General features: G+C 39.9%; 2 protein-coding genes across 2 annotated transcripts; one reads left to right on the top strand and one right to left on the bottom strand.

Moving 5' to 3' along the window:
- The first annotated feature begins 1,302 nt into the window (after positions 1-1,302).
- On the top strand, positions 1,303-10,013 carry depdc7a (DEP domain containing 7, paralog a). The gene is made up of 9 exons (XM_034110405.1): positions 1,303-1,363; positions 4,352-4,808; positions 6,592-6,722; positions 6,845-7,037; positions 7,419-7,639; positions 8,219-8,361; positions 8,442-8,567; positions 8,791-8,869; positions 9,002-10,013. Exons 1-9 carry the CDS (start codon positions 1,348-1,350, stop codon positions 9,220-9,222), a joined length of 1,587 nt encoding a protein of 528 aa, XP_033966296.1. The 5' UTR covers positions 1,303-1,347; the 3' UTR covers positions 9,223-10,013.
- A 1,662-nt stretch (positions 10,014-11,675) lies between these two features.
- Positions 11,676-22,917, bottom strand: cstf3 (cleavage stimulation factor, 3' pre-RNA, subunit 3). The gene is made up of 20 exons (XM_034074980.1): positions 22,686-22,917; positions 21,961-22,065; positions 21,698-21,793; positions 16,964-16,996; positions 16,080-16,177; positions 15,926-15,992; positions 15,806-15,840; positions 15,590-15,716; positions 15,421-15,498; positions 15,161-15,323; positions 14,479-14,588; positions 14,272-14,388; positions 13,967-14,185; positions 13,762-13,864; positions 13,509-13,578; positions 13,207-13,402; positions 12,922-13,072; positions 12,667-12,761; positions 12,482-12,542; positions 11,676-12,258 (listed from the first exon to the last, which is right to left on the bottom strand). The coding sequence occupies exons 1-20, from the start codon at positions 22,713-22,715 to the stop codon at positions 12,059-12,061; spliced, it is 2,154 nt and encodes a 717-aa protein (XP_033930871.1). The 5' UTR covers positions 22,716-22,917; the 3' UTR covers positions 11,676-12,058.

The raw sequence follows: 22,917 nt of genomic DNA, 5'->3' as shown, positions 1-22,917 counted from the left end.
GTTGGTAATAATACATGTTTTATGATCACATAAACCCAAACATCACAATAATAACCTGATGTGTAATTCATTAATTATACAAAACCATTTTCAACTTTCCTCTAAAAACAACAGACATATTAATCAACTGTAACATGGACTAAGTCATATTTCTTATGACGGGTCAACTGAAAATCATATGTGAAGTTTGTTATGTGATTGTCTTGATTGTCTCAGAGCTCTTGCTGAAGAGCAGATCAACAGTATGCAGAGGAGGAAGAAATGTACAATTCTGCTTTTCTTCACTTTGACGAGTTCTGTAATGAAACCGGTTTGCATACCTCGCTCCATTGCACTTTACTTTTGTCTCCTGATGACTGTAGCTATCTTCTTTTTTGTTTACCAGTCAGCGAGCGACCAACAGTTTCAGGTTTTACAGTGTCAGCTTACTACTTTTCCATCGTCAGATGACACCTCAAGAAGGCATGCAGTGAGGTAGAGCCTCATTTAATAAGTTATGTCTACACTACAGTCTGTGTGTTTACTCCACTGAGACAAATGTAACATTTGTGATATTGGGCTATATAAATAAACATTGATTGATTGATTGATTTACTCCATGCATGTTTGATGACAGTCTCAGGCATTCAATTCTGCTGATGTAGTGCCTTTGTATAGGTTTTCTGATGAAGGGAAATAGTATCAGGGCACATTTGACACCCAAGGCACCTGTTGTTTGTGGTCCTGGTGGCGTGTTTGTTTTTTACTAAAGGACCGAGAAAACATCAACCTTCAATTTATTTCCCCTTTAAATCTCAATCATCACACCTGCTTCTCTGTCTCACGAGTTGAGTGCTGTTTGAAACCATGGGTCTTTATCAGATCAGATTTACTTACTGTGTTGGTTTTCAAGGTGTGTCTTTATGAGTGAAAGGTTGTATGAAAACTACCTGGATTTTTAAGCATTTCCCATACATTGAAAGTATTTTGTTTTAATGTTTAGAATTATATCTTATAAAACAGTATTATATATTGTTCTGCAAATTGAATGTGGCTACTCTTGTAAACGACCAAAACTTTCAGCTGATAAAATGAAACTGGTAGGTTCTTCACTTTTAACTGTTTCATCTCAGGAAGAAATGTCCTAACGTAAGAACAATAGAGTTAATCTTTTTTGTTCAACTTCAAGGGAACTCATTATCCCGGTAGTTCCCGGGCAGGGCGGGGATTGGGACATGAATAATGTATCTCAGTGGGAGGGGACGGTTTCGGGGGTTGAGTGTGTTGAGTTGTGTGCGTCACGTTGTAAATTGAAAACCGAGGACATGGACTGAATGGCTGTTTCTACCGTCACTAGAGGAAGTTTTCATGAACCGATCAACAGGTAATACTGATTTGTATCACTTTTATCCGAAGGTAAATTAAGTGTTATGTTTAAAATAGCCTACTTTTGTTAACCCAAGAGTTTTGCTTAATTAGTAGGCTATGTAACCTGCTGTGATTTGATGTTGGGATACATTAGAGTAGGTTACATATAATTAGCCTACATAATTTTACTAAAACGATTAGTCTCCAAGAAATGTGAGGTGCCATACATGATCATGTATTTTACGCACACCGTGTTTGGCACTATTTGTGTTATTTATGTTTGGAACATTTGGTCTAATGCGGCTCTAAATGTTTCGTCATTACATAATATGACAAGATATATAACAATTGGATATAATGTAGGCTATTAATCATTTATGGTGTTATTGGGCTACTGTCTTTATTAAGGTTTAACAAACCATTTATTTTGTAGATTTTCAACAACATTTGTATTCTTTGACATTTAGCGCTCAGTGCAGACTCAGCACAGCAGACTGTTTAACTTTAGACTGTGTTTGTGTTCAAACACCGGCAGAGCAGGGTTATTACCTATGGTTATTACGCGCGTGTGTATAGGCAACATGCACAGGATATGAGGGTGCAAATGCATACGGGCCAATATTCCTCCGTGCTTTGGCGTGATCACATTGTGCCCTGAGGTCTGATCGGTTAATCTCAAGCCTCAGCCTGTTAGAGGAATGAAGGTATACCTGCTGCCTCTGAAGGTGCCACGGAGCATTTTCCTCACCTGAATCATCAGACCTGAGCTTTGTATTTCTGGCAATCAGTGCTCAAAAAATAACTTAATAGGGCTACTTTTTCTTTCCTGCCACCAGCTCAGGCTTTGAGAGTGGTGTTCCCAAAGGAGCATCCCCATGTGTGTACTGCGCTGCTCCCTCCGCGATTATTTACCTTCACTAATGTGTGCAAACACTCGGTGCACTGTTTTCCATGGCTGAATTGCAGCAGGTCATACTCTCTTTTGATCTTCCTACAGTCCATCTGTGGTTTTTTCTTTTGATAAAGAGGACTAAAGTCACAGGCAGTCTGGCGTCAGCTGTGCAAACTGAGCTCAAATCTCAGCACAGCTCAAGCAACAAGAGGTGACAGCGCACAGCGAGGTTCCCAGGACTGCTCCGACCCACTATTGACCCTAATTTTTTCTCTTTTTAATAAGTATTAATGGATATTGATCAGATCCGGATTTATCCGGACTGTTAATCCAAGGACCCCTGATGGGATTCTCCAGATGGTCCTGCCCTAACTCCTAAATAGGATTTTATTCTGATAATGCAGTTTGTTTCTCATAGTCCTGAACCAAAAAGTGCGTTTTTCCTGTGGTATTGTGTTAAGTGACTGATATTTGCACGGAGATATCACATTTATTTTAAAGATATGTCTTGAAGCATTGAAAGACACATTTGAACATGAGCCTGTGATATATCTCATGATTTCTATTATGCAAAACAAAAAAGCTCCTTAAAGATACTCAACTGCTGCTGCCCCAGTTGTTTTTCACTGAAATGCAAATCCCCAGCTCGGGACAGCTTCTTCTCCCCTGGGAGGGACACGCAGTTTGACATAGATTTGTCTCATTAATCAGCAGACCACCAAAATACACACCTTCTCTTGCTTTCTGTAAGCTGAGTGGGCGAACATCTGCTTTCTGCTGTTCCTAAGTGTTTCTGTTTTCACTTTGTTACAGATGGGCTTGTAATAATTTTGTCATGTTGTGTTATCATAACATGGAGCCTGCATGGTGCAGACAGCGCCTGATTTATAGCCCCTGGTCACAGTGAGCCTTTCAGATCCTCCCCTTACATTTGCTCAACAGGCCTTAAATGTGTCCTGTGTGAGATTAAAGCCTCACTAACATCTCACAGAGGCAGATCTGCTTTCTTTCATCGGTCTGCTTTCGGTGGATATCACCAGAAGTCGTTTTCCCTCCAACAAAGACCCATCAAACACAGACGATGGAGTGTTGAACATGGTGTTAGTGTTTGATCGCATTAATCAAACAAAGCAGCCCATCCAGTGGAAAATACAGCAAGGACATTATGAGGAAATCTATTGTGAGAGAAGGCTCACAATAAGATCATTGTCTTGTTTACTTGTGTGTGTCTATCACCGATGATGCTCTTTCTCTTTCTTATTGTCTTATATGCTGACTGACTACAGCATTTGGTTCTTAGGTGTTAAACATCTGTGGAGTGAATTAGGAAGAAGCTTTTGAGCATTATACACACAGCATGCCTCAAAGGAGATTAGGGTTCGGTTCCTGCCCTCATGAGATGCATTGATTCTGGACCTTTTGCTGTTACACCCACATACAGTAACTTGAACACTGATTCTGTGAAAATACACAGAGGAGATAGAGGGTGTGTTTGGTAAAGACAGAAAGCACAAACCCTGTATTTTGTGAGAACATACTCAGACAATAGTCAATTGTGGAATCACAAAATCGTAGTTTTTTTTACCGCATTCATAAAGATTTATTTTATTTCTTGCAGTTTTTCCTCAAATAATCATACGGGTTATTAATATCATCCAATTAAATGATTAAATAAAGTAGTCTAGTGAAAATGGCGAACACCAAACCTAAACATGTTCAGTTTACCATGTAGTCAATCAAAGCAAATCCTCACAATTGAAAAGCTCTAAACCAGCAAATGTTTGGACTTTTTGTTAGATTAATACTAATTGATTATGAAAAGTATTGTTGATGAAGTGTCTGTTGATTTACTCGTTGATTATTTGTTGACTCTTCAGGCAGGAGCAGATTTTATAGTTACTCCACAAGTGCATTTTTGCGTTAACCTTTTGTCATTGCTTGGTTATCTTTGCCATTTGGGTAAAAACTGTGCAGCAATTAACCTCTTGTGAGCTGGCACCATGGCTGATTTAGGAGTTTATCACTTCAACTTGAGCCTTCATTTCCACACCCCTCATTGTCTTTCCCTCCCTCCCTCCATCCACTGACTCTCCTCTCCTCTTCCTCCATCAGCAACAAGCATGGCTGGGAATCCTTTCCGGGCCACCTTTATCTGGAGCAGCATCATCTCCAATCTCAACTCTCGGGTGGAGGTCAAGCGCCGGCGGCACAACCTCAAGTCCTACCCTGACTGCTTCCTGGGCTCAGAGGCCGTGGACGTGGTGCTGGCACACATCACGCTGAGCCGTTTCTTCGGTGACGAGGAGGTGCCGCGCTACAAGGCCGTCCGGCTCTGTCAGGCCCTCATGGACTCCAGGGCGTTTGAGCCTGTGGGCATTAAAGTGTTTGGGAAGGAAAAGAAGACAGCTACATTTGAGGACAGTAGCTGCAGTTTGTACAAGTTCCTGAACCCGGCAAACGTCTCTCCATCGTCTCTGACCAACACCAACTCTTACTCTACCAGCACCATCGAGAGCGGGTATGACTCACCGGTCATGAACAGGAACAAGAACAGTCCATCGCGTGAACGGTACAGACTCATGTCACAACATCTTTAGATCTAATTTTTGATTTGCTTTGTTCTCCTTCCTCCAGAGCTAATCTAGTATAGATTAAACAGGGCACCGCTGGAAACTAGTGAGGCATGACCGGGGTCTCTTAAAGTCTTATCATGCTGTCATGTCTTGATACTCTTGACATTCCAATAACCCTCATTACCAATGTGCGGACATGAGTTTAAATACAGATTTGAATTAGCAAAATCAAAACGACATAACAGATATAAATCCACAAGGCACTTTCCCTTATGTGCCCTTATAGTAGGCTACCTAACCAAAGTTAACTGATCAAAATGATATAACTTGTTTGTTTGTTATATAAAATCTGTAAATGTAAAAACTATTATTTATTCATCAGAGGTTCTGTGCTTCTTGGCCGGCTTTAGGTGGTGAGTTCAGGAAGTGTCTGAGCCCAGACAAAAAATAGCTTGTCCCATTCTTTCACACACATACGGGTATTGGGCCGAGCGCGACACCGTACTTCCGGTATCCGCCGTTTTATGCGAGGTGCAAGCAGCCGTACACCGTCTAGGTGTTGCTAAGCTTCCTGTACTGAATATCATAGTCTATTGCCTTAATCAATATCTAGTCAACTCTAAAATACCACATATATGCAATGAAATGATAATATTATTGTGACAAGTGGGGTATTCACCTGGTGTTTCCAGAAATTAGACGTAGATGCAGCCAAAATCGACGAAGGCCACTGTCGTTTTTCCATACATCTGCAGGCAGCCTGTAAGGGCAATCCGACAACCCACACAGCTCTAGTTTACGCTGGTAACGACCTAAAGCACACCCCTCAAGTCCAGAGATGTAATCCGAAGACATGCAGCGATTTCTTCGGTCGTTAATTCAGAAAAAAAACCTAGTGCGCTCTGCCTGGCTACGTTAGCTAGCTGTTTATATATACACTTCCAGGATATTTGCACCTCTAGGAAAATGGCGTATTTATATATATATATATATGGCGCGTGTTGCATTGTGGGTAGCTTGTGACATCACTGTGTGTGAAAGAATACATAGCCATATTACACCACAATGTGTTACACATTTTAAATATAAACATTCTTTATTCATTGGTGAGCTGTAGACCAGAGCAGATTTTGTTACTGAAACTTGTTAGCTATTTCCCCTATTTTTCCATACCCCGTGCTAAGCTAAGCTAACTGGCTGGCCGTGGCTTCAAATTTACCGTATAGACATGACAATGATATCAAACATTTCCTCTAACTCGAAGCAAGAGAGTGAACAATTATATTATATTACTTTTGACTAACAAAAAGTTGATCCTGTTTACTTTGAGACTGGAAGTAAATTGCTCAGGAGGTTGTTGATCACGGTGTAAAGACAGACAGGCTTTATTACCCCCGAGGTGCTAACACATGGCCTCTCTATTTTGTGTTGCTGTGAGAGTGAAAGCTCATCACAAGAGAACAGGCATCGCTAATGGGAGACGAAAGATTCAGAGGAGCCATGTGCTCTAGTTTAAAGTGTTTTCTGCAACATGTTTCTAATCAAATGTGAAAGAAAATAATGTTAATGTCCTATTTAAGGTAAATCAGAAATTGTACAATGCTGGAAATAGAGCATTTATTTTACCGGAATCAATACTGCTGTTAATTGTGACTCAATCACAGTTACTATAAGTCGTTTGCACCCTAATGCCACATTTGTTCCTGTGAATTGTCTATTCCCCCCCCCCCCCCCCCCCCAATCATTTTCACTGATAGCTGTTATTATGTGACTCTTCAGACTAGAGGTGCAGAGCTACTCCACCCACTCGCCTGTAAAATCAGACAAATCACTGGAGGACGTGCTGGAAAACCTCAACCTCAGCTCCACCATCACCCCTCAGATGATCAACCTCGGCCTCTCACAAGAGCGTAAGGAGTCTTAATCTGACACCAATGACTTTGAAATTGCACCTTTTTTCCATGTAGCAAATGTTTAGTCACACTTCTCTGAGAACCTGACCCTAATGGCTTTTAACTGTGTGTTTTCACAGTTGTTGGTGAGGTGTGGCAGCAGCAGGCGGTGTTCAGGCTGCTGCAGCTGATAGAGCTCCCTCTGTTGGAGAAGCTGTTGGATGGTAAAGAAGCATCGAGGCCTCCTCTGCACAGCATGGACAGCGACCCCGACCTGTTGTATACATCCAGCTACCTCGACCGAGAAGTTCTCAAGGCCTTCAGTGAAGCACAGTAAGCTCTCTCAAGCTTCTACATGTTCAAGCAAGTGTCATTTAACCCTCCTATGTTTCTTAAGAGCTATCAGTCCTAATCTACAGGTTGTATTACTCCTAACTGGCTGCTTTACAAACATGTGTTAATACAACCCATAACCACATTTGTATTTAGGGACTTTTTGTTGGTGTGTTGCCATGCTTTCTAACTTAAAGGAAGATTGAGCTTTACCAGATTTTAACCAGACCAATGACCAAATCCATGTTTATTGGGAGCAGTCAAGTTCTTTCTAAATCCCTGAGGGTCAATCTGACCTTCTTTTTTCAGTTGTTGCCTTCCCGCTCCCTCACTTTGACCAATCTGTGGGCAGTATTTAAAAGAACTCCCCTCTCTCCTCAGGGATGATGAGTGGCTGTCCGGAGCGGTGGACTGTCTGGAGTTCCTTCCCGATGATCTGGTGGTGGACGTCAGTCGAGGTTTGGCCGGGTGTGCCGATGACCTGCTGCGGTGTAAGAGTCTGCTCTACGAGGTCTTGGTTCAGCATTACAGAAACACGCAGCAGCCTCCTCTGCTCAGCAACCACGTGTTCGACATCCACTCCGGCATCTCGGAGCTACTCGGTAAGAGCAGATATTTTTGGACTCCTTTTGTTTGCATGAGGCTTGGTAATGCTTTCATAATGCATAAAGCTTTATTTATTTTTTCAGCTTTATTTATTTATCTTTTTTGTCTATCTTCTGACCAGATGCCACATGTTTTTCCTTTTAAATGACACTCAACAATCTGTATCTACTCTTCTTCATTACATTTTAATTTTAATTAAAAAAGCAAACACTACTTTGCACACTTGTATAATGTATACAGAATCCTCTGTTTGTATTTTGTTCAAGTAGTTGGTTGGTTTATTACAGTATAGTGTATTCTTACTTATTCTGTATATTTTATCCAGTGTATTCTAGAGATACTCTAAAGATATATACTTTTCTACTTTTATTGTTTTTTTTATTTGATCTGACTCATGTTAACATGCTGCTGAAACCTAAACAATACAATAACCTTTACAATTTGGAATCAATAAATCAGATTTAAACGTATTTGATCCTAAAGGCAGGTGTCATATGTTTCTGCCAATGCCGGTTTAATCAAAAGGACACGCAAGCTCAGCATTTTAATCCTGCTATGTTTGTTTTTTTTGTCAGTGAATGGCAAGCAGGAGCAGGCTCTGGAGGCTCTGCAGCTGAGCCTGAAGCTGCAGGACTCTCGCAGCAGGGAGGAGCTACGCCGGCTCCTGAGATTCATGGCTGTCGCAGCCAAATCCCAGGAGGTCAAACTGCACAAAGAGGTGAGTGCTTGTGGGCCTCTCGCATGAGTCAGAACATGCGTGTGTTTGAGCTTTGTTAACGCTTAATATTTGTCTTTCAGATTGAGAACAGAATGGCGGTGAAAAGGTCTTTCTCGAGTGCCATCGTCTACAGCAAAAGACTCTCCAAAGGAAAGGTGGCCTTGATGGTTCTGTTCATGATGGATAAGCACTGCGATCTGTTCAAGGTTAGTAATCCTCATTTATATTTGAGCCTGTTTGCATCTGATTTTGTTCGAGGGATGAAACAATCAGCAAAGTCGTCGGGTCGGGTCAATAAAATGCACTTTTACACAGTCTGCATGATTTTAACAATCATGTCAGATATTATTTGAAAGATAATTCCTGAATCAGATGTATCTGTGACTGTTTGCGAAACTTTGTGTCTGATGCTGCTTTCTTTTCCACCAGATCCCTGTTTCATTACACAAAATGGTCAGTGACAGAATAATAAATATTGTAAAAGGCAAGGATCCAGAAGTGACAACAGGTTTGTTGATTTTCCTTGTTTATATATTTATTGTTTACAACATAAAAGCCAAAAGTATGAAACGTGAAAACACTTTGCCTTGGTACGAATAGATTAGACCTAATTTCTGTTTTTCACTATCTCTTTTTTTAGGATCGTCACACTGCACAAGAGTGAGCGCTATGGCCTACTCGGAAAATGCACAAAAAACCACTAAGGAGGAACTTTGGTCCTTACTCCGCACTGTCCACGAGAACCCAAAACTCTCCTCTAAAGAAAAGAGACGGCTGCTTGGACAGTTTTACAAAGGCCACCCTGAGCTTTTTGTTCAGTACTTTGGAAATAGATTGGCCAATCACGTGTTGCTACAGTGATATTTGTCAGTTTAACAATTTATGTATAATTATGTAAAAAATACGTACATGAAAGAAGCTAATGTGATTTAAATGACATGCAGATGTGCAGTTAGTACGTGGATTATATTTGCTAGTATGTAAATAGTTTAGACTACTGAAAGAAATGTGAAATTTCAAATGTGGAGACTCGCAATAAGCTACGACAATTAAGGACATATTTCATTTCTTAGACATTTTCTTTGGTGCAGGACACTAACATGAAATGTCCTTGTCAGTTATTTATGTGTCTGCAGTGTGTCTTGACGGCATTCAGGCTGCATATATCCCTTTTAAATGGACGTATTCTGTGTGTTATAGGAACAGTCTTAGCATGCAGATGTGGTTTCTCATACACAATGTGATGCACAGTAGAGTTATGTCTCAAACGGAAATTTGAACCTGGAAATTTGAAAGTCTGATGTTATTCTGTATCAAAAAAGTCAGAGGCATTTATGTGAATCAGCCCTCTGGGTTTATGTGTTGCAACTCTCAGAAAAACAGATGTTTGTAATTTTTATTTTTGTATTTAAACCCCACGTTTTAGTGGTATCTTTAGGGTTCTGTTTTGACAAAGGTTTATGTATTCCTTATAATCAGATGAGGAAATTGCATCCACACGACGAACTCATCCCCGGACTAAGTTTTAAACCACTCACATCTTGTTTGTATTTTGTAAATCTTAATAAAATGCATCTAGAATTGTCAAACATTCAAACATGTACATTGCATCTTTTCAATGCAGACAAAAGCATTTTTATTCTGAAAGATAAGAAAAGGGAATTGGTAAATCGAATCATTTATAAATACAACAACAACAAATGTTCACATCTGAGGCAGTCTCTAGTACAGTGCTTCTCAAACTTTTTTCAGTAATGTCCCCCTTTGAAACATTTTCTCAGCCAAGTACCCCCTGACCGACCCCGGACATTTTTGACAGAAAAAGCCTATATAAATAATTACAATATAGTTATGTTCCATCAGTGTTTGATTTATTAACTCCTTAATGCATGAATTACAACAAACTAAGGATATTTTCATCTTTATGCATGAAGAAAAAGATTTTCCCAAGGAGTTTTTCAATTGAATTAATATATGTTTAACAAACCAATGAACACAATGATATATTATTAAAAACCATAAATACAATACACAAATGTAACATGTTTATATGAGGACCCCCTTAGTGGTTCTAGGAATATTTTATATAAAATTGTGTTTTCTATTTAATTTATTGTACTAAGATTATTTTTGTAATCATGCATGGTATTTTTTTAATTAACCTTTTTATTTTGTTTAACTCACGTACCCCCTGCAGTACCCCAACGTACCCCCATTTGAGAATCACTGCTCTAGTACACTGTGTCCATTCTTACTTGACTGAACACGGGCCTTGCCTAGAGCTTTTCCTGTTAATACCTGACATAAAGTATCCTCCCTTTACGTTTAAACAGAGTTGCATAATTGTGAAATCTAGGGCTGTTTAATGCTATTGAAGTTTCCAGTTGAAAAACCTGTGAAATTGTGTTTTATATAAGATACAAATATTTGTATCGGTAACATTTTAAGGAAGGTATTTCTGCAATGTGGAGTTCACCTAACTGTTTCTCATACGTCAATGTTTAAATACGAAACAAATAGGGCTTCAGCTCAACACCTCAAGAGTCCTGTTGAAATATCAACTCAAATATGTAAATGAGCGGTGCTTTCCTTTCCGAGACTTTGGATAAAACATTGTTCACAATTTACATTAAACACACCTTTAGTGCTAGATAGAAAAATCACTAACTCTTAACAAGTTTGATTTACATTTCTCTAGCTGTAATGGATTTTTCAAATTCACAGCTAACGTGAAAATGAGAAACGGTCAACAAGCATCCCTTTGAGGTCGTTTTGGTGGGGTGCCCTAATATAGCTATAACGTTTATCATTCAGAAGCTATTCAATACAAACACATGAAGACAATGTTAGACTTTTTGTCCGAGCAGTAGAAAGACTCAAATTGTTCAAATGTATATTGCAAGAGGAGTGGTGTTCAGTTTATTCCAGTGTAACCTGTGCACAGACTCAACGAGGCTGCCAAACACTCAGAACAAAGGCTTTGCAAGGCAGACAAATAATGATGTCATCAGGTCAATGTGAAAATAAGCAGCTGGCTGACATTGAAGAGTTCACTGAATACGATATGTTCTCCAATCAAGTAATAGTTTTTCTCAAGTAACGGACTGTCTGGAAATACGCATTAATAATTTAAAGCTGAAAGTAAAGATTTAAGTTTGTATCACAAAAATTATGATCCAAGTGTCAAAAGCTGCCCTCTAGTGGAAGGCCTGGCATGAGTTGGCTAAAAAAGAAGTCTTGATAAAATGCGCAGTCAGTTTAAAAAACAGCAATAAAGCATAAAGTTCAAGTAAGTGAAATAAAAAACAAATCGGTTTAATTCTTTTCCATTTTTATTGAAAGGAATTTCGTTTTTTCTCCAGTTATCTAAAAAAAAGCTTGATTCCACCTTCCCTATCACCGGAACATCACAAGGCCAAAACTGAACTGTGTGCCAAAATTCACCGTGAATTAAAAATTTTGTACAGTATAATGATCAGTCTTTAAAAATAAAAACTGTTAACAAAAAAAGCCACGAGAACACTCAGGTATACATACTGTATGTATGTCTGTGAGTGTGTGTGTGTATGTATGCTTGTCTTCTGTACAGAGATAAATGATGTATAATCTGTCAGACACTGGACATGAACATTTAGCCGATGTTGCCACCTGTAAAGATTACATTCTCGAAGGGTTTAGTGTGTGTGTTTCAGGTGGTTTATCGAATCCTCTTCTGTTGGCGTGCGCGGTAGATGTCGTGAATGGGTGGAGCCACAGCTCCTTTGTCATCCTCCTCGTCGGAGTCTGCGTTAGGCCTCTTCAGTGATTTGGCAACAGCATGGTTCTCCATGGAGCCATTGCCCTCCCCTCCTGCATCTGGCAGTTTACCAGTGATCAGCTCTACAGCAGCATCAACAGCTAAAGAGACAGAAGACACATCAGTCACATGTCACATGAGGGGAATTACAACACATTTCCTGCCAATTCATTTAAAAGCTGTTAAGATATTTCACTCTGGATCCAAGTGTTTCATCACTGGATGACCGCCCACACATCTGACGGACATTTCCTTCAGCAGAGCCACGTTGCTAGTGTGTCTAAAAATAGAACTAGTCTGGATTCACCAAAAGATCTGACTTACTCTCAGGAAGTGTGCATCTCCTGAATAATTCCATCATCTCATCCACTTGAACAAAGGGTCCCTGTAGTGAAAAAAATAAATAATCAAAAAACGTATCGCATTACAGTATATTAGAAAAGCTCCTTTCATCTAGTATCCATTAGCAGTAAATATGATCTAAACAGTATTAAACTGCTGCTACTCACAGTGAAGCACGTAGGCGGAGGAAGCAGCTTCATTAGGACAACAGCAGCTGGGGGGATTGGGAAAACTCCTCCTGGGACAGGGTGTAAACCTGGAGCTGTGGGGGGGGGGGGGGGGGGGGGGGGGGGGGGTGAACACAAGAGGCTACATCAAAGAGGGATCCTTTTATGTGAAACATTACTGTAACAGAGACAGTGTGACGTAATTCTTCATCACAGAGCTTCCCTGATTTGTTACTACATCAATAGGCTACGTACGGGCGAGGTGACGTGGCTGGAAGGGAATCATCTGGTTGGTGTCAGGTTTGGGGTACTCAGGTTTACGATCAGCGTCATCCTTTTGTGCCGGCGTAGAGGGCGTCACCACGGTTTCTGGTAGCAGCGCTGCCAGTTTGGCACGAGAAACATCCTACAAACACATAGGGGAAACAGTTTGAATATGAGTTGAAGGAAAAGCCTCAATATAAGCCTTTATTCATTAGTAAAGCTGCTATAACAGCAAAATATAGCATGTTTAGTAACTTATAAAAGCCAAATACACACCTTGTATCCGAGGGCCTTGAGTTCACTAGCAGAGCAGGGATACAGGTCCATGAACTTGTATCTATCTACAAGCAAGGCTGTTTCTTTGCCCTCATACTCGTCTTTGAAGGCAGTGAAACGCCTGCGCTCCACTTTCAGGATACTGGCCAGGTCTCCTATGTTGCTCTCAAAGGCCAGAAACCGAGCCCAGATCTCACTGAAGGATGAAGGGAAACTAAAATTAACAATCAAATGTCTTCAGAGGTATTTAGGATTATTCAACTTGAATACTTTCTCAAAATGTAATCATTATTTGACGTTACCCTGATTTTTCTGCTGACAAGCTTCCTGATGTGAGGACACGTTCAAACAGGACCCTTGTGTTGTTATCCTCTGGAGACCGAAACAGCAAAGGAAGAAAGAAAAGCAACAGGTTTAGACATTTATATAACATAACTATGATATTTAAAGGAGAAATATTGGATTTCAAATGCTGAAACCAGGACATTACTAACTGCTCCTTGCACTATATCACTGGATTAGTAGAACAGACTTTATTCCTTACACTTAACCTACCATTAAGATGTGAGAGGTAATCAATGTATGCCAGGATGTACTCTGGAATGTCACCGTATTTCTTCAAACCAAGCTCAAAGATCTTGAAGGCCACTGATTTATCCTGTTGGAAAAAGACGAAAAATGGTTCAACCAAATCATTTTTTTTATTTAAAATGAATTGAGTCACCAGGTATATACTTAACATGAGATTAAGTGTGCTTACCTTGCTGCAGTAGTACTCCATCAGTGCTGCAGTCACATACACATGGTGACGTGTGCGCAGATCCTCTCGGGCCTTTTTGAAGATGGTGCGACCCGACTTGATGCCCTCCGCCCTCCTGGCAAACTTCATGTACTGAATGTAGACCAGCGTGGGGTCGATGTCCTCGATGCCCACCAGTTTGTTGTAGATGCCGTGAACTTTCTCGTACTTCATGCGGCTCTATGAGGAAAGCAGAAGATATACGCCGATGAGGCTTCCAGTTTCTTACTGTGACCAATCTCAATTTGTGCTGAGTGGACCCTCACCTCTTCATAGTCGGCAAATGCGAAGTAAAGCAGCATGTTTTTCTTCAGAAGAGTCCCGATGGCACGTTCATAGATGTTAGCAGCCTCGTCACTAAACAGCTTTGAATTATTCATGTCCTGCAAGAAAAGAGTTTAGAGAATTATAGGAGTCTTTCGAGATGTACTGAAGAACACTAAACAGTCGGAAAGGTTTTTTAAACTTCTTACCCCTTTCTCTGCCAGCAGTTTGCTGGACTGCTCCAGGTACTGTGCTGCCTCGTACCAGACGTCAGGATGGTGGCCCAGCACCAGCAGGCACTGCTCATAGGCAAACATCACTGCAACACACAATGGTGATTGACTTTAAATTCATAAATTAAGATTCTAAAGCGGGGGTGTCAGACTCAAGGCCAAATCATTTCATGTGGCCCGCAAGCGCTTGCAAAGAATACAATACGTTTATTATACGGTTACATGCCGCTTTACAGAGGTACGTTGCCCATAACCACAATGCATCTCATTTTGTGACATGTTATTGACAATTATTTGCCCTAGACTTCTGCTTTCAGACGTAGTTAATTATGAAGTTATTACCTTATAATAATCCAATGCAGAGGCAATAATGTAATATAATACATTATTTTATATAATCTTAAAGTTGCAACCATAATGCTGATGTGGCCCACGAAGAAATTGAGTTCGACACCCCTGTTCATAAGTGTCAACCTACGCCCTCTGGTGGTGCTTACCTACAGGAGAGAAGCGTCATACATAACTTCCCTCCATTGACTGATGCTCGGGACATTATTAAAATGGTATAGCAGTGTGATTACTGGAATCACAGGCCCCAGCGCATATACAGCAGGGATTTTAACTGCCATCACAACACATCCTAACAGTGATAAGTCACCTCTCTTTGTGATGAGGGTCTGGTCTTCTGTGCGCAGTGGGTTGCTTTTTTCCCACTGGATGTACTTCTTCCACATGTCCACTTGCTGGGATTCCTGAGGGGAGTTCTGGGGAGGTACTGAGGGGGCGTTCCTGTCCAACCCCTTCATCACAGTCTCATATTCCTAATTTAAACAAACCATGCAACAAATGTATTATTTGTTTTAACAAAGACAGCACTAGGATTCTAAAGAGGTTTTTGCATTTGACACTTTTTCTCACCTTTGCAACTCTTCTGGCATTCATGTAGTCCCTACTCCGGTCCTCAATCATCTTTTTGGCCAGGTGCACATTGATGCCCTGTTCATGAAATAGACGGGTCAGTCCAGTACTCCATTACTCTCACATTGTAACATCCGGAGGTAGACAGATGACTGGGTGTGTCACTCACCTCCTCGTATTTGCTATAATCTCTCCAGAGCTGCTCGATGTTGATCATGGGGTTCACACAGCCCCTCTGGTACACCCTCCGTACGGCAGTGATGCGCTGGTTCTCTGCATATGAGCCCACAGCCTCACTAATGGACACAAGTCAAAAACTGTCAACATTAAGGAATTTGCTAAGGCAGTTTAGAAAGTTTCACAATATTACAGGAGAAGCACTTACACTCCTTTGAGGAAGTTTATGTAGTCCACCCAAATCTGAGGAGAGGAAGGGATAGCGGTTAGGTGACAGTTGCTAAGAGAAATGTATATAAGGTACTAATAAATCGCTCAATCTGTGTACCTGATAAGACATGATTTCCATGCCGATTTTATCTAATGCGAAGTCGTACGCTTGGGCCATCTTCTCTCTGAGGGTAACACGATAAGTAGTTTGTATCTTTCAGTACAGCAGTATGTAAATATACTTAAATCAACTATGTAGGTTGTTGTCTTACTTGTAAGTGGGCAGCTTTCCTTTGGTCTCTCGAACATATGAGAGGTAACATTTCCACAGGTCGATGTGCAAGACTTTCATTAGGCATCTCTGAAACAACTACATGGGGCAAGAAGACAAGATGAAAAAAAAGTACAATAGACAGAAACATCTTTACTGTATATTCCACTTAAAAACCACTGGTCTTCAGTGTTTCATTCCTTTGGCTTGATAAACCCATTTTCAAAACTAGCATGCTGATCATCAGTGGCATATCCCATGTAGGAGGATTACCAGAGAAGCGGGTTTTACTCCAGCCCGGATTAAGACAGGGGGGTTGTATTCAGCAGTGTTGCCGAGGGTATTCTGTTTCATTAGGTTCCCTACATTTCAGTGAGCTCCTTCAAACTCATTAATATACCATCATTTGAAGCTGGTTTGCAGGATGTGTTTTGTGCAGGATTCTTACTGTGTTGAATTTAGAGACGAAATATGATCAGGATCAACTATTAATGAGTGGGAAACCAGTAAAAAGGGAGAAAGCAGATTCCATTCAATGCAGAGTCAGTTAAATAAACACACATTTAAATCAGTTATCCAAAAAACGGTGTTTCAAAAATAATTGGGAAACAATTAAAAGATCAGAGTTATGTAGAAGGTACACAATAATAGCGTTGATTCAACAAAGGCTTCAAAGCGGTTCATTTTCATAACATTTTCTATTTTGCCATTTACACTTACTTTGCGGAATCAAAGTATGTGCATTTACATGTATGTTTTAGATATGTCAGAATAGTTTTGAATGGACATTATAACAGTGCAAAAATCATTGCAGTATTAAACAGCTGAACTAAACGACTGTCAAAAGCACACACGTCAGCTTCCAGGACTGAGATGGACACTTACCTTTTCTACCTTGTCATAGTTTTTAGCCTTGATCTGAAAACAAGAGTGTAAATGCAATGTTAATTCACAAGCGTCCTCTACTTTTATGGCTTGCAAGAAACATGCATTCATGCAAATGTGACCACAAACAGACACACATATACACGGGACCACTAAGATCAACAAAGTGAATTCCACACAAGGACAAATTATTTGTAAAAAGGGGTTTATTTTCTTTGTAGATTGCACCACATAACCCATAAATAAAACAACGCTAACATGTTACAGAATAAATCCGGACAAAATGTGGATACAAAGAAAAGAGGAGAGCTATTTATGTTGTTTCTCTGGTGTCAGTGCTCCAGGTGGGTAGACCTATCCCCTCACATTGTTATGCTTTGTATGTTTACAAAGACGAACCTCTTCATTAAACCATCCTTGAATTGAAATAATAGTTAATATGGAACATAAGTACCCCCAAGGCAGGGGGGAGTGTGTACTGTTGTCAGATGCCTGTTATGTGACAGAGTAAAAGTCAATGTGTATCAAATTGCATTCCACGTCTCGGTTCTAAAATAAATGGCTACACTGAGGCTTACAGAATTCTGTCGTGAATATTCACTTAATGATATCGGTGATCATCAAACTGAATCTCACACCGACCTGCTGTAACTAAATAAATAATACAAAATCATTTTATCTGGGGGGGGCTGTTGCCTGTTGAGATGCATTCTAGAGACGGTGATAGCAACGTAGCCGGTTGGTGTGCCCCCCCCTCCCCCTCCCCTCGTATCCTGTCACCTTTCAATTCTCAAATATGAAATAAAAGGCCATAAACACTGTATTCTAATTAATATTGAATGTACAAAACATGCAAAATGGGACAATTCAAGGTATTAGGTCATTTTGTTTTTTTTGGAACCAATGATCTAAGAAATGCAACACCCGATTCTGAGGCGTTGCATGCATTTCACACAAATGGCAAACTAAATCTGTTGTTCGACACCAAAAGAACACGGTTCAGCCTTTTAACTGGATCTATAAATTGATGCTTTCTAAGGAATCAAATTGCTCAAGCTGAATTTTGCAGTGTGCCTTAAGGGTAACTCCCCAAAAAGAGAATGACCTACATTACTCTTGAAGGCACTGCATCACCACATCGGACACATTTAGCTCTCACCTTCACTTTAACACAGATTAAGCAAATGTGAATCTCTAATAGTAAAAGAGAGACAAGAGCAGTGTTTGGAACATGCATCCAAAGGGATTATTTTTTGCCAGGAAATCAAGTATTGTCCCTTAAACCAATAGAATGCAATGCCTAAGATGTAGAGTATGAGATCTGAAATTCTATAATGGTTTCTTAGGACCAACAAAACCGATCATGCCTAAATGCAAGATTTTTGAGCTTTTCAAGATGTGGTTGAAGTGAAGGGGTTAAAGGTTACTAGGTTACAGAATTAGAAATCTTCTTCTGTTATCAGTTAAAGCTGAGCCTCTTGATGTGTCTCAATGTCACCCTTAAATAGATCAGCTACATAGTGTGCATGAGTCGAACTGCTGAGGTGGTTACCGTTCATCTAGATGCGTTTCCTGGTTGCTTTAAGAGTCTTTGGGATATAGGTAAATAGTAGTCATAAAAACACAAACTCCAAAAAATAAAAACAACTGAAGACTTATGATATTTTAAGAATTTTCACTACTGACTTACTTTAGGTTGAGCAAAGAAAGTTAACATGTTAAAAATGAAAAATAATAACTAAAAAACTATTATGATCAAAATATCTCAGGTCAAACTATTTGTAAATTCAGTGCTGACTGACAGAATTATACATTGCAACTAACAAACATCAAGCTGCACGAGCACCTCAATTAGGTATGTAAAGTCTCATTGGAATCTGTCTCATGCTTTCTGAGGCTATCTATCTTGGCTTTTGTATAATTTATTATAGTTGGACTGCTTTGGGGGATAAGAGTTATTCCACATACTAAATAAGGGATTATTTTTATAAGCACCAGGAAATGCAAATGAGATGCAAACTATTGAAATGTACTGCCAACTCATGCTGCCGTTTGAAAACTACACTGTCTGCTTTTAAATCCTCAGCCAGAAACACACATGTAAATAAATAATTAACTTCATGCAAATTCAAATGTCTATTCTTTCATCTTCTACGCAAATGTTATATTTTGAGTTGTGTTTTATGCTGAATTGTGGTTTGGAGTCAAGTGGGGAGAGGTGATAATAAATAGATAATAGAAATGTTATACTTTGCGATTAATAAATGAACGTCATACATTTCTTTTTTGGTTTTAGGTGACTGAACTATTTGCATTTGAATGGTTGCTAGTTGTTTTTGGCCCACTATCCTCTTAAGTCTTTCTGGTCAAAAGTGTACTTTCTATTTGGTAGGAACATTACAAAAATAAACAAGTCTCCATTCACAGACATATCTAAAGCAGTGGTTCTCAAAGGGGGGGAAGCGGACCCCTAGGGGTATGTTGAAGTACTGCAGGGGGCACGTGAGTCTTATTTTATGTTAATGAAAAAAAAATTATGCATTTAAACTACTAATAGTAGATTAACTACTTTCTTCAAAAGTTTACAGTCATTCTGGATAATAAAATGGGAACAATAAACGGGGTGCTCTCTTTTCCTCTCCCTCTCCTGACAGCCCGCCAGGCTCGTGCAGCTCGCTGAACCTGTAATAAGTGACCCGACAGTAAAGAATAAATATATTTATAACTAGTTTAGCTAGTTCCAGAGTAGATAAACTAGCTAAGTGTGTTAGGTCTAACTCTTAGTGTATTTTGCTCCGCTCAACGGTCCGTCACAGCGGACGGAGCTGTGATCATGCAGAGCTGCGTGTTCTCCGTCAGCAGCAGCTGATCTGATCTCTCGCGTTCGGTTAGACTTCACTCGCGTTTATGTCCAAATCTATCAGATCTAGCTAGTTCTAGTTAATGATATGACTGCCTGCTTATCAAAGGACCTAAACGATAAGCGTTGCTTGGCAACGGCGTGTGGCTGATTTTGCGCTGATCAGGGGGTACTTTGCTGATTTTTTTTTTCAAAGGGGGTACATTATTGAAAAAAGTTTGAGAACCACTGATCTAAAGTATACTCGCATATACTATCCTAATCACATGACACTTAAAAAGCCCCATTATTATACGTATTTTATTTTTGTTGCAAACATCAACACTGACATGACATAAGTCACTCTAACATCATGGTGCTAAAATCAACTATAGATGTACTAGCTGTTCCCATACTCCATGAATACTTCAGCACCTCCCCCCTCCAATACAAACTATTTACAGTCAGAAGCGGCATGTGTCAAAATATAGTATAATGTCTCTTGTCAGTGGACGTTAGATGCTTCACTAAAAAAAGATCTGGGTAATTATGAAAATTAAAAAATACGTCAAAATAAACTAAATATACTTGTTTTCCTCAAAATTAATATGGGTCTGTTGAAATGTATTTAATGTCTCTCATCTTCTGCATATTATTTAAGATCGACAAAGAAAAACATCCTTAGTAACTGCTCAGCTCTGCCTGTCAATAAGCCTGTCAACTTTGTAGGGAGTGTGTCTATAGTATGGAGCGTGACACTGATGCTTTACTTGCACAGTGCCATCTGTAGGCTAGTTTAAATTATTAAGGACCGTCTGGGAAGAAAAGGCATTTGGAAAAGGCAGTAATGCCTTCCTTTTCCATATCATAACATATCTATGAATGTCATTAAATATATCACACCAGGCCCTTTCTTGCACTGGGTAATTCAGGACTAGGGGTGAAGTTAAAGGGCATAGGAGGGGGCAGGGCTAGCTTCACAGAGGAGGGCAACCCCACAACAACAAGCCACAACAACCTCAGCATACAGCAACATTCAACTCTGAGCATATGGGTAATCATCCCATAGTTACACACTGGACTTTAAACTAGAAGCTACATTCTGATGGTTGGTAATGCTGTTAAACTTTGTGCACACAATGTGTTGAACACAAACTGTGGCAGTCATCTGCAGAGGTGGATGGCATCAGAGAATGCACTTCACCGGGTTAGCAAAAAAAGATGAAAAATTAATCATCCTATCAATAGCTTGTTGCATAATAGCAAAACCTGTTGATGGCATCAAAGGAAATGAGACACTGGGGCGTATATTCAGGAGGATTGGGAAGAGATTTGTCAAAGAAAGAATGGGCCACACCATCAAATATTTGTTTATGAAATTACCCGAAAGAAATGACACAGGAGGCAATAAATTGACACGACAAGTGAATAAAAGGCTAATGCACTCCGATACCATTACAATTGTTTTAATACTGTTGCAGACCAAACATGCAACAAATGCACTTTACCCCATTTAAATATGACCAAGAGAATATGTTTGTTTTTTTTATACTGGGAACTAATTTCCCCTTTGTTTTAGTTTAAAATGCACAATTCTTAAGTGTTTAGTCAGAGCCTGATACATTAAAAATGCTTTTAAATCAAACTACATCTATGTTCAAAGGCAGGTATGCTTTGAACTGCCAATGTTTTTACTCATCACTTTTGACCATCTAAAATAAACCTAAGCTAAAAACTGGATTGAACAATTTAGTCAGGCCTTGTTACTCAAAACAAGAATTGTGACTTTAAACTTCAGTTTAGAATGAGACATTTTGTTTGTGTGAAAATCACATTGTTGATCATGTTAGAAAAATCCCCAGCCATGCACACTAAAGAAAAGAAAAAGTATTAACCTCTGCTTCAATGAATAGTTTCCAGAATCGGCCAGAACTTGGGAACTGCGTGACAAGTCGCTCATATGTCTTCCTTGCTTTATCTATCGGTTGGTTCTAAAGAAGGAGAATGCATTTACATTCAATGCTATTGAACACATTTAAATCAACATATGGGAGAAAAAGATTAAGTGATTTGAATTTAACAAGACCTAGCCCCTTTAACCCCCAACCCATATTCCCAGTGTGCTTAACCCCAGGAATACAACTCTGTGTCACTAAACCTGTGCTTCTCGAATCAGAATGCTCCATGCGTCAAGGTCATATGGGTTTTCTTCCAACTTCTTCTCTGCCTTCTTCACCTTCTCTGGAATATACTCTGGCGCTGCCTGGAAAAAAAACACAAGGCACATGGGGAAAGGGTTAAACTGCTGAACAGACATGCAGTGCACTGTGATGCTTGTGGTGAGGGCTGTAGGATGATCAATACAATTATTGGCTACGCCCCCTGCCGTGTTTGGTAGAACTATAGACGACATACCCATTGCAGCTAATTAAAGAGTTGAATATAGTTACAAACACATAACACCATTTTCCCTCCCATTAGATAGCTAAAGTTAGCTCTTGAAAGCTGCCACAACTGAGAAGCATCTAGTACCATGAATGCGTTACACAGCTTACCTGGACATACATACAAGTGTATATCAGGTTAACATGCACTAAATGTTAAGTTAGCTAACGCGCAAACACTAGGCAACTAACGGTGGTAACTTAGCAACAATGCTACAATTAGCTAGCAAACACGGCGTACGACGGGCTAGAGTTACAGCTTTACAACAAAACCAGGGACAAACAATCCCCGTAAGTTCGTAATATTTGCCAATATTGACGTATAAACATTACACACTACATGTATTGCAACAGAGTTTTCCTAATAACATAATTCAAGTAAAGCACACAAGGCAAATTATGCTAGCCCCTCAGCAGAACTGCATGTAACGTTAGCTACCTGATCGGCTGCTGCTCCCTCGGTAGCCATGGCTGGAAGAGTAATCTAGGTTAGAAATGTTAGATCAATGGGATAAACGCTTAAAATATAACGTGATGGCAATTTTAAAGAGACTAAGTGATCGGCATAGCTTCAAAAATGCTGATCACATTGCCCTCAAGCAACTAGCTGCTCGATGGCTTGCCGATATTTTAAAATGGCGAGAAACTTGCGTTCGGCTGTTCAGCTCTGA

The sequence above is a fragment of the Pseudochaenichthys georgianus genome, chromosome 3 (assembly GCF_902827115.2).
Source record: "Pseudochaenichthys georgianus chromosome 3, fPseGeo1.2, whole genome shotgun sequence".
Classification (NCBI taxonomy): Eukaryota; Metazoa; Chordata; class Actinopteri; order Perciformes; family Channichthyidae; genus Pseudochaenichthys; species Pseudochaenichthys georgianus.
Note: the sequence above shows the minus strand (reverse complement) of the source record. Positions and strands in the feature narration are given on the sequence as shown.